Source organism: Papilio machaon, chromosome 28 (genome assembly GCF_912999745.1).
Source record: "Papilio machaon chromosome 28, ilPapMach1.1, whole genome shotgun sequence".
In the NCBI taxonomy this organism is placed as follows: domain Eukaryota; kingdom Metazoa; phylum Arthropoda; class Insecta; order Lepidoptera; family Papilionidae; genus Papilio; species Papilio machaon.
In genome coordinates, this window is record NC_060013.1 from 4,160,907 (window position 1) to 4,173,753 (window position 12,847).

The window sequence follows — 12,847 nt, forward strand, 5'->3', positions numbered from 1 at the left end:
AAACATATTACTAATAACATAAATGCAAAAAGTTTGTATGTTGATACATAACATAAGAATGGCTTAAAGGATTTTAATTGGACATAAATAGATAACAGTCTAGAATAACACATAGGTTACTTAATATTTTAATTCCGCGCAGATGAAGTCGCGGGCGACAGCTAGTAAACAAATAAAAAATTTAGCCAGTTGTTTGAAAAAAAACATAAGTAAATGAAAATGTCGTAAAACCCTCGGGTGTTCTTACGCTATAAAATGTATGAAATAAAGGCGCTCAGGTCTAGATTAAGCCACAATTCCTAGGGATACTGACGCAAGGAATATTCTACAGCTTGCACCTACGTATACAGAAAATTTATGAACCGGCCCTTCAATATTATAACCTATAAGTTTGTTATTTTTATACGTCAAAGAGTATGTTCACAGACACGTTGTAGTTTTGTGACATTCAAGTTGTTCAAAAATTACACTCCAATCAATCAATATACAACAACTTCTAAAATATTGTTTTTTTTTTCACTTTTGCATTGATATCTTTATGTAATTTTTTATTTTTATTTTATACTAGCTGACAACCGCGACCGCGCGGAATTAAAAAAAAACTTAGTAGCCTATGTGTTGACATTTATAATATTAGTAAGATTATTTTTTAAAATAATAATTTAAAATGTATGTAGGTACCTAATTCACTTCTGTTTTATAATATATGTATAATCTATGACAGGGATCGTGTCTGCCGCGGGCCACACAGTATAGGCGGGGCTCAGTTCGTATTCGCATCGCAATGCGACATACTAAGGTTCATAACTAGTTATTAATAAATAAGTTTTTATGTGGAGAAATTTCCTTTTAATTGGAAACGAAATATTTCTATTCAAAGTTGAATAATTAACATAGACAAACTGTTTAATTCTAGCTAAATCTTGTTAACCTTACTGTCTTACTAATATTATAAATGCGAATGTTTAGATGGATGGATGGATGTTTGTATGAAGGTATCTTCGGAACGGCACAACGGATCTTGATGAAATTTGGCACTAATGTAGAACATAGTCTGGAAGAACACATAGGCTACTTATTAAGTTATTTTTTTAATTCCGCGCGGACCTAGTCGCGGGCGACAGCTACCCATATATAAAGATCAGTGGGCATTAGTTGGTTCAATTACTAGAGATATAAATAAAGAGAGCAAGTTAAATAAATCCGTTTAAAAAGACTCCGTAACTGTCTAGTAATCCAAGAGGCGTCTTCTTGTCTTGTATCAGACTGAGTCATTGCTAAATGCAGCTGACAGGCGCCATGCAATTGCCACGCAAATAAATGCCACGTTAAGTCCGTGACGTCAGTCAAACACAATGCTTACCAAATGAATATAGGATGGACTGTTTAAATTAGATTTGCTTGTCTTCTTTTATATTATGAGGTGGCATACGAGCAAACGGTTACCTGGATTCGACGCAATAGTGAAGCGACCGCTGCCCATTGACATCGACAATTGCATATGCGTTGGACTCTTAATGGATGGAGGAGGCACCGAAAGAGAATACATTCCCTTCTTATGCGTCAAATACACAATTTTCTTATGCACAAAATACGGACTGCTGCAGCTCATAGTACAAGGAAAGATCACAGGAAAGCGAAGTGTAGGTCGAAGACGAACATCCTAACATAAACCTTTGCCAGTGGTTTGGAAAGACTACCCGTTCGCTTTTTAGAGCCGCAGTGTCAATGGTGCAAGTTAACTTAATGATCGCCGACTTTCGAAAGATGGTACTATAAGAAGAAGAAGATGCGTCAAAAACACTTCCCTTTCCCGTCTTTTCCTGATAAAAAAAAGGGTGAGAAAGGAAATATGATTAAAATTAGCCTTCCGGCAAGTATTGTTTCACACTATTCAAATACGAATCTTGTTACTAAAGTTGAATTTCGAAGAAAGTAATGAGTAAGTAGGTTGCCTTTAATAAATTAAATAATTGTACTTTGTTTAGTTAAAAAAAAAATACCTTCAAATTGTGTAATAATCGTACAGAATTTACTTTAGTGAAAGCGACAAGTTTTCCTCTAAACATTATCAAATACACGTTAGATTTTTCGCTTAAAACACACGTTAGAAAATCGTGTATATGTTAACAAGTATTCCACTTAAGTTATTAGCAAGAAATTAATAAGTTACGGCACATGACCGAAGCATTTTTAAACTTTACTTTTAGTTAAAACACAAAGATAACATTGATGTGTCTGTATGTAATACAAGCTGTCGCCTGCGACTCCGTCCGCGCGGAATAAAAAAAAAATGCACACATGATAAAAAAGTTCCTATGTCCGTCTCCTGGTTCTAAGCTACCTCCCCATCAATTTTCAGCTAAATCAGTTCGACCGATCTTGAGTTATAAATAGTGTAACTAACACTACTTTCTTTTATATATATATAGAGGATAGATAGATTTCTCGAACGGAGTCGCGGGTGACAGCTAGTTTTATATAAAAGTAAAACTGACTAATATATTTTTGTAAAACGGACAGGTACAGTCGACGACGTTTCTTTTGTGTTTTCTTTGTAACAACATATATAAGTTGTAAAGAACGTACAATATTCCATTCTTAGTGGGAAGCGGATTTATTTCTTTAACTGTACAGTCATACCCACTCGCAATTGTCCGTGTAATGAGTTTATTTCTGTCTCGCGCTAACAAATTGCGATTGTTCTGCGCACGCGCATTCAAATTGTGTGGCTCTGATCGTTACTATTATTACGCCCACAAACGAAACAAAACACTTTCTATATTACCTTCCTTATATGAATATTACATAAGTTTTTTCAAAACTGAATTTAAATTAACAATTATTTCATAGTCCAACTAGCGGTCGCCCATGACTTCGTTAGCGCAGAATTTGAAAAAGAAGGTATCCTATCCTATTCCTGCGTACATCAGCCACCTTCCAGTGAAAGTCCCGTTAAAATCGGTCCATTCGTTCCGGAGAATACCGGGAACAAAAGCTGCCTTGCGGACAAATATACAGACGAACAACAATTAAAAAAAATAACTTTTTGTTACCGGCAATACACAAACATCATATGCACGAATTTTTTTTCAGACACTCTGATTTTATTTTATTAATAGACCTACATTAATTAATTTGTATCTGTCAGAGGCGTTATTTTAAAGTGAATATATCAGATAAACCATCTTTAAAAAGCTAAATCCTTGTACTAGAATGTCACGACACTCGTATAGCAGAGGTTTTGAACCCAAACCCAGTTATTCAGTAGTTCATACCCATTAGGCTTTACTTACAAATTTGTAATATACATATATTGTGGTCTTTTTCTTTTGACATCTATATATATAAAAGACAGTCGTGTTAGTTACACAATTTAAAACTCAAGAACGGCTGAATCGATTTGACTGAAAATTGGTGGGCAGGTACCTTAGAACCAGGAAACGGACATAGGATAATTTTTACCCCGTTTTCTATTTTTTATTTCGCGCGTACGGAGTCGCGGGTAAAAGCTAGTATAGAATGTAAGGGACGACAGTATTTCAGATGTAAAGACAGTGGAGTTTTAGGGTTGGACCTAGGTCGTCTCTTGAGTCCTAAAGTTGTGCAAATTGTTAACAAGTAATTAATACTGAGACGGGTCGGAGCAGTCGCTTCGTCACTCCCTGAAGTTGTATTTAAACTTTGTCTACCAACTCCTTTATCGGAATGCGAGGTACAGTTGTGTACACAAGTGTTTTGTTACAATCTTTGTTTATTAAGATTAATAATGTGTTTTAAATATGACAAGTAAAAATTTAAGTTTTTGATTAAAATAAAAGAGTATTTGTTTACGAAAGTACCTCAGTTATTTTGATGGCGAAATGATTTAGCATCTAGCACAACTAACACCTGTAACCCAGAGAAATAACGGACCTCCATTTGGTGTGGCCAAATGAACCTCCGCAATCCACTTTTCGCCATTTCGGGAGACGGAACGTGACGGGTAGCGAGCCACGACACCGTCTTTTTCTCCCGGGAATTCACACATATGTGTGGGTTGCATCACGATGCTTTCCTTCACCGTACAAACGTCGGATAAATATAGTAGAACCCAGGACCTGCAGATTGCAAGTGCTTAACCCCTGAGCCACTGACGTTCATATCTTAAAATACAGACTATTTAATCTATTCTTAGTAAATATAACACTTTCTCACAAAAGTAAAACTTGAGTTTGTAACTTTAATAGCAAACAACAATACGTAGCAAAATTTAACTTTTCATTCATTCATTCATTCACTTTTGTGTTTGAGTGTATCTTTGACGTATATTAATCAAGACTATGGTAAGTTTCGAGAGTTGAGACGCCTCGGGAATACTTTGGACATCGCTTATATGTAATTGATTGCTGTAGCGATTGCTCAGTGGTATATAAGGAAGAAATATTTGTTTCCTAGTATGTTTGTAATGAAAAAACTCAATAACCTAACTTTGTTGAAACAAAAGCAAAAATCCCGAATAACTATGTAATAGTGAGATAGCGACATCTATTGGCAGCGTTTTAAAACATAAATTAAACACTTGAAATTTTTTAATTTAAACTCTATGACACCCGTATTTCCATCCGCGTGGAATTAAAAAAAAATCGCCTATGTGTTCTTCAAGACTATGTTCTGCATCTATGCCAAATTTCATCGACATCCATGCAGCGGTTCTAGAGATACCTTCTAACGAACATCCATCCATCTAAACTTTAGCATCTTATATATATAAAAGAAAGTCGTGTTAGTTACACTATTTATAACTCAAGAACGGCTGAATTGATTTGTATGAAAATTGGTGGGCTGGTAGCTTAGAACCAGGAAAAGGACATAGGATAATTTTTACCCCGTTTTCTATTTTTTTATTCCGCGCGGACGGAGTCGCGGGTTAAAGCTAGTTTATAATATTAGTAAGATATCCACCGATAGCTAAGAAAAAAAGATAGTGTAATAAAGATCTGTCAGTGTTTGTTTTTTTTTACTTCTACCAGAATTAAAAATAAATTTTATATATGTTTTCATTTTGAAATTCTCTTTATTTCGCACATATTCCCAGCTATACATTACGTTGTCAACACATATGTAAAAAATGTCTGTACTAACGAGCCGCATTGCGCGCTGGCATCACGCCAGGAGCCAAATGCCAACCAGGTGCCAGGTGCCAAGCGCCAGGCGATGGAGACAAATTGAATGTTAAATACACTTAATAGCCTATAAAAGAGACAATATAATTTAAGTATGTCACTGCTAAATCACGAATTCAAGTCCATTTGTAATTTATTTAGACAAATTTTAAACATACCGCAATTGATCGAATGAATCCATTTAAATGACATGTTTTATTATGAACAAGCGCAGTGATTTAATTGTGAAGGAGTTATTGCCCAATTTACAGAAGGTTAGAATGTGACCTTCCGTAGCCTAAACGAATAAACAGATTTTGACGAGTGTGATGTCATTGAATTTGTATTATTATGAGTGTCATGTGTACAATAAAGGACAGCATTTTCTTTTTTATATATTACAATGTGGCAAACGAGCAAGCGGCCACATGAATTTGCCGAAATGGTGAAGCGTCCGCTGCCCATAGACATTCGCAATTGCAGATGCGTTGCCAATCGATTGAAGGAGGAGACGCACAAAAAGAGAATATTAACCTTCATATGCATCTCCTCCATCAAATCCACCTCTCCTTCTCATCCTTTCCTTATAAGAAAAGGGATGGCCAAGGGAAAGAGTCTCTCATCAGACTGTACGTGGAATTACTTCCACTTGACGCCTGTCTTCTGTGTGGTCGTGTTTCACTGAGCGAGGCCAATGCAACTGATGTTGTTGTTGCTGGCGTCTACCACTGTTAAAAAATCCGTCTTTTTTTAAATTAACTCTCGCTTGTCAAATAATATATTTGAGTAAATTTTAAGCAATTAGTATTCAGTTTAAAAACGTAAAAATAAACGTAATCCAGCAAATTCATTCGTTTGCGAAACGGCACTTTTGCGCTGTTTTTATACACATTAATGGAAAAACACTTTAAGTGAGTACCGTGATATAAAGCGGTGGGTTCCGTAGAAAATTATTTGTAATATTTTTACGAATAATTTGCATATAATTCTTTGTAGAAAAATAAACGTAGTCTTATAAGAACTTATAGCAGATTAAACATACGTTCGACATACAGCATTATTTGCTTGCACTAATTTTTTATTAACAGTAATTTTAACATCAGAATAGCCAATACTGAAACGTTTATTATGAACTACCCAACATTAGTTAACAGAATTGAATATATAATTTGAATCAAATATACAGGATGTCCGGGACTGACTTATAGTACAGATTCCTTGGTCGAAAATATGTCGATTCAACCAAACTTACCTCTATCTAAAGTTACTTCGTTTGACCGCTAGAGGGCATTAAAGTTTGCAAATTATTTTACATTTATTTAAATATCTCAAAAAGACTCACATAGATTTTATTCACATTGAAAACACGGTTTTTTTTTAAAATTACATCTTTTTGTAAAATAAAACCTACAGGGGGCTCGGAAACACGAAAATAGAAACAATTATAAATAATTTTTTTGCAACTCCCTGTACACCTGTCTCCCACAAAATAATGTTTACGAACTACATAGGGCTTTACCGCCCTTATATTTTTGTAATTTAGTCTTAAATAATTTAATGTTGCAAATTAAACCATTTCTTTGCGGATCTCTAATCGCAGGCCCTCTCAGGCAGCGTATTTATATCAATTAGAGTTTTCTCGGCGTTTTCCTGGAGGACGCCTGCGGTGTAGGGTGACGTAGTATTAAATAGGACAGTCCCAGTTTAATATTAAAAGCCGAAAAGTTAAATTACGTAAAGTAAAGCTACTTATTACTTTTTTTATTTCTTGCGGATGAAATCGCGGGCGACAGCTAGTATTAAAATATAGTTTATCTTACTCATGAATGTATAATTAGTTTAGTGAAAGAATTTTTAAAATCGGGCCATGACTTCTTAAATTATTGTTTATACAAAATACAAAATTAAATCTTTCCGCTTTCGGTGGACAGTAATAGCTCGAGAAGGAAAAAGGGATATCCAAATATTTAAAACCTCATAGTCACCTTAATCGGAGGGTAGTCGATGAACCACACAAATGGCGTACGGAAGCGCTTTTTTTAAATCCACTCGCCTGATGCGCGTGAAATTGTACAGCTTTTGATTAATTGCAGTTGTGTTAGAGTCGTTTGTACTGAATGTGCAGTTTATTTGGGCAATTTAGATTTTATAGCGGTTACTTAACAACGATGTGTTTCAAATCTTTGAAGAAAAATATGAAAAAAATGCATCAAAATGAATATTAACCGTTGGTTTCCGAGACCAAGATCTCTGTGTAAAAAATATCTTCATCACTGTCATTATCTTTGAAAAAATTAAGATAACATTATATTTTAAACAAAACGGTTGGTCTCAGAAACCAACGATAAGTGATGTCACTATACGACTATAAATTGGAGACCAAGACGTAAGGTCTTTAAATGAAAAGTTTGAAATTGGAATGCCTTATGACATTTGACAACATGTCTATTTATTAAAAAATAAATACTTAAGCGATTAGTTATAGTTAGTAACTAGCTGTCGCCCGCGACTCCGTTCGCGCGGGACTAAAAAAAAGTAGCATATGTGGTCTTCCAGATTATGTTCTACATTTGTGCTAAATTTCATCAAGATCCGTTGAGCCGTTCTGGAGATAACTTCAAACAAACATCCATCTAAACATATTTATAATATTATTAGGATTTTTAATTGTAATTTGGCTTTCTATATATGAATTCAAATTTAATTACTCCAAAATTAAGTATTTCAGGCTATAGGATAAATATACTTGAATAGTTAAATGTTTGAATTAAAAATGTACAGGAAAAAGTCACGTTGACGCCTGTAGTAATAGATCGCGGGGAAGTTTCGCTCCCTTGGAGATGCGCATTTTGCCTTCGCGAGAGAACCGCCGCTGGCGAGTAGAGTGACCATATTTATACATATATTAGGGCAGTCCTTACGCCAAAGAAACATATGAATTTCTTTGTTTGTCATTTGTAAATTTAAATATCTTTAAAACATAGAGAAACAATTTTTATATGAGTTTATTACTAGTGACAGTTTGTTATAGCTAAGACTATATTTATCTTTGTTCATTTCATAGAGTCTGAAAGGGATGGTAATATTTGTGTTAAGTTAAATTACAGCGAGGGAATGAAATTTCGTTAAAAGTATAAATAGAAGTCTTTAGTGAAACTAAAAGCTCTGTAAGCTGCTTCGTTACTGGAAGTTAAATCAGAGCTTTTGTAAGCCTAGTACTTGTTAGCATAAACAAATTTCAGCGCAGAGCAGCTACGCTACAGAGCGTTCGGAGTTAAACAGAATAAAATATGCGTCATTTATGGATGTAATTATAGATAGAAAACAATTAATTTAATATACGTAAAAAATGATATTGTAATAGTAAAAAAATGAATAAAGAACTAAGTAAAATTTATATGTTACGGAAGTTTTGTGACAACGAAATAGAATATGAAATTAGCGTATTTTTGTATAACCATTCTACTGAATAATCTGTAACTTACTTAACTTAACTATCCAAAAAAAATCTTATTAAAAAGGTTATAAAAAAAAGTTTACTTTTCAATTTAGAATACAGAAAATATTAGCATTTTTAAATCGCTAAAATATAAATAGTCTCTGGAGTGTATTAATCTATGTCATTACTCTAGACGTGTAAATTCGTTTTCCCTAGGGAAGAGAAAGGAAACCCCAACAACGCTCCTTTGTGCTGCGGAACTCAAATAACATTTTGTAAACCTTGTATTTTTGGTGTTGGAAAATTTGTTAAACTAGCAACACTGCTTTGCATGTTGTATACATATAAAAGAAAGTCGTGTTAGTTACACTATTTATAACTCAAGAACGGCTGAATCGATTTGACTGAAAATTGGTGGGCAGGTAGCTTAGAACCAGGAAACGGACATAGGATAATTTTTATCCCGTTTTCTATTTTTTATTCCGCGCGGACGGAGTCGCGGGTAAAAGCTAGTTGTATAATATATCTTGACAATTTCCAACATAATGTTAAATTATTTCATTACGCCTAATTTTCATCATCTTACCATCATCATCAGCTCACTATACGTCCCCACTGAGGAGCTCAGAGCCTACCCCAAGTTAGGTGTAACTAGGTCATAGTCAACCACAGCCAAGTGCGGGTTGACTTCACACATATCATTGAATTTCTTCTCAGATATGTGCAGGTTACATCAGATAAAGGTACATATATAAATCGAAAAACACATTGGTACATGTTGGGATTCCAACCCAGGAGCTGCAGATTGCAAGTCAAGTGCTTAACCCCTGAGACGCAGACGCTCGTAAGTTATACAAAAATTTATAAATTTACCATTAGAATGTAAAAACCATAGTGATACTGGTTCAGTAGATTTTGAGTTTTTCATGTTGAGAAAGCTAGACACGGAAAGGTGATTTATTTTAAGGTTTAATTTACAATTGTTTTTAAAATTTAAACTCAGCCCAAATCGATGATAAATAAAATTGTATGAAATTAAACAAACAGCTGGAAAAAAAATAATCTAGAAGAAAAATTAACCTTTTTTTAAATAAAATATGTCTTTTTAAAGTTATCTAATGTATAAAATTCTCGTGTCGCGGTGTTTGTGGTTAAACTCCTCCGAAACGGCTTGACCGATTCTCATGAAATTTTGTGAGCATATTGAGTAGGTCTGAGAATCGGCCAACATCTATCTTTCATACCTCCCCCCCCCATTTAGTTTTTTTTTTAATGCGCGCGGACGGAGTCGCGGGCGACAGCTAGTAAATCTATATAAGTTTAACAGTCGATCAACTGTTCACGCATAATAAAGGGGTTGGAATGTAATAAGTACGGATAGGGGTAGCTTATTTAGTGTCGGTGGTAATCTGAATGATCAAGGTATTAAAAGGCTTTACAACAAGCCTACCTCTTTGTTAGATTAGAAGGTTTAATAACACTGGCTTTCAAAGTAATACAGAGACGTATATGTTTATTTTGTATAAACTAAAAAACTAATAATAAATATTTATTTAATAACTAGCTGTCACCCGAGAAAAATAAACTTAACAAATAGTCTATGTGTTCTTCCAGACTATGTTCTACATCTGTGACAAGTTTTCATAAAGATCCTTTGAGCATTTTCAGCGATACCTTCAAACAAACATTAAAACAGTAAGATGGGATTATTTGTTCCAAAAAACTCAAAAACTACTCAAACGATTTTAATTTATTTTTTATATATATAAAAGAAAGTCGTGTTAGTTATACTATTTATAACTCAAGATCGGTCGAACTGATTTAACTGAAAATTGATGGGGAGGTAGCTTAGAACTAGGAGACGGACATAGGAACTTTTTTATCTTGTGTGCATTTTTTTTATTCCGCGCGGACGAAGTCGCGGGTCAAAGCTAATTTTTTATGTAAAGGTTTTTTATTTTTTATTTTTCTATCTTCTGGCAAAACAGATTTGGAAATGTTACTTCTATGGATTTGAATAAAAATAATGGAACTGAAATGTAAATACTAATAAATAAATAATAAGTGGATACAAAAAATAACTTTTTAAGACTCAATAACTATTTCTTTATTTGAAAAAGGGTAGATATTAAAGTGTTCATAAGAAAACGTTTATAGCACAAAGGGTGGCCATAATTGTGTGATATCACTTGTGTGCGCAACTGTATATTGATATTTGCGGCTTACCCTCCGTTAGTTGTCCACAGAGGAATGTAAAGTTTTAGACAGGACGTTTCTAATTATTCAAAAATTATTCTATATTTAGTAAAATTTTTATTTTTGTATTAATTAAACACAGGATAGTTGATAAGAGTTTTATTTTTATTTTAAGTCTTTAGTAAAAAAAAACGAATAAAATAATAATTTAAGAGAAGAAAACTGTTTGTCATTTTTTTTTGTCAAAACTTTTTAATATTCCGATAAGAACTAAATATCAAAGTTGCACTGTATCATTTAACATTTTTTGGAACGAAGTTCCTTATCGCGCGTTGTGAAAGGGGGCTAGACGGAAAAAATTCTTACGAAAAGTTGTCACGACACTTTTTGCTATAAACGAATGAGCGCTACTTCACCATGGCAACGACGTGACAATATATAACGAAAATTCATAGAAATAAAATGTACTTCTTGTGAAGACTTAAGTTTTTTATTCATAGAATAAACATTGGTTCCTTCACTAATTAATTGAAAGGAATTTCGTTCCATCCGGGTGTCCCTTGACACCTCTCAAGTTTTTTTTAATTAATGTGTGCATCGGTCGCTCTATGTTATTCTCTACTCTACAAACCCGAAACCTTACGCGTAACATGTACAGTCCCCTGTGAAAAATGAAAAGAAATTGCCACCGCAAAGGATCACCCTACACAACTATTCATCTACAAAAATCAACCTAATATCTTACTTGATTAAAGAACAAAATCGATTGACAATATCGGTTTGCCTCTAAAATGCTATTCTGTTTTAATAAAAATTCGATTAAAAGCTTTGTTGGTTTCACAATAAAGTACATAATTGCTTGACCTTTGACGATTCGAATTTGTTATAAATTGTACAATGTACTACACTAGTTCGAAATTCTATTTAATAGATTTTAATCCAATATAGACTTTATTTCTTTTGTTATAGGTTGAAAGTTGCTTGTTTCATATTTGAATATGTGATGTAAATTATTTGATAGTCGATACAAAAGGTGTACAAAAGCGTGTTCTTTTTGTAAATTACGCGGGGATATTGTTAGTGACGTCATACCGCGGGAATAGGAAACTGTTGTTATAGGAACTGTTTTGTACTTTGTGACTATAGACATAAGGTTCACATTTGTATGTATTGAATGATATATAGGTTTTAACTATTTTAAGTTTCCGACTAAGTTTATGAAATTATTTATACTGAGCCTGTCAATTTTATGTAAGCCGAGATAAACTATAAAGTGAGAAAACAATTTAGAATCAAATCAGTTTCTAGACTATTGACACGATAAGAAAAATAAGATGCTCGCTTGATTCCAGCCATCGTTCACTTACAATCGATGCGCGTCGCCGGGCAGTCGTCTAGGCGCGTGCAGAAGACCGCGATGAGCGCAGTCAAGCGCGCCGGGCCGACACGCACAAGCCCAGGGGCATGCTCCTGCTCCCGCTGCAGCTGCTCCCGGCCCCAGCAGCACCGCGCTCAGCGCGCAAAGCACGCTCAGCACCGCACCTCGCATCCTCACACCTTCAATTAGGTCATCTGGAACCAAAAACAGCTCTTACCATGGGTTTCTGACAAAATCTCCGTTTAAAACAATGACATAGCAGTTCGAATTTCAGCGCTAAAATGGCGGAAATCAATTAGGCACAAAATACCACGACTTATAGCCTTTGGAGATATATAATAGGACTAGATTTTGCCATCGGCACACACACTCGCTTTTCGAATTTTTTTTTTATAACATAAGGGGGCAAAGTGTTCATTGACGCCCATGGACATCTGCAATACCAGACCAACCGCAGATGCGCCTGCCTTTGAGATGGTGATACGCTCGCTTCTTGAAACTACTATTACGTTTATAAAATGAACCGTTAAATTAACAGATACGGTTACTGCCTACCTTAAAGTACAATAAAGCTTTTAAGTTTAACACATTCATTATGAAACATACATAAACTAAGCAATTGTACAGAGTTTCAACGTGTCGTTTTCGATCAAGAGTTATATACTCTGAGGTCAATTGGATGTAACTGAC

The 12,847-nt window shown here is 34.5% G+C and overlaps 1 protein-coding gene across 1 annotated transcript in view; it reads right to left on the reverse strand.

Moving 5' to 3' along the window:
* Window positions 1-12,347, reverse strand: part of LOC106709146 (protein slit) — a 53,778-nt gene extending 41,431 nt beyond the window's left edge. Inside the window, exon 1 of the mRNA XM_045684961.1 lies at window positions 12,147-12,347. Coding sequence (XP_045540917.1) covers window positions 12,147-12,328 — 182 coding nt within the window. The 5' untranslated portion in view covers window positions 12,329-12,347. The remainder of the gene's footprint in view (window positions 1-12,146) is intronic.
* Window positions 12,348-12,847: the final 500 nt, after the last annotated feature.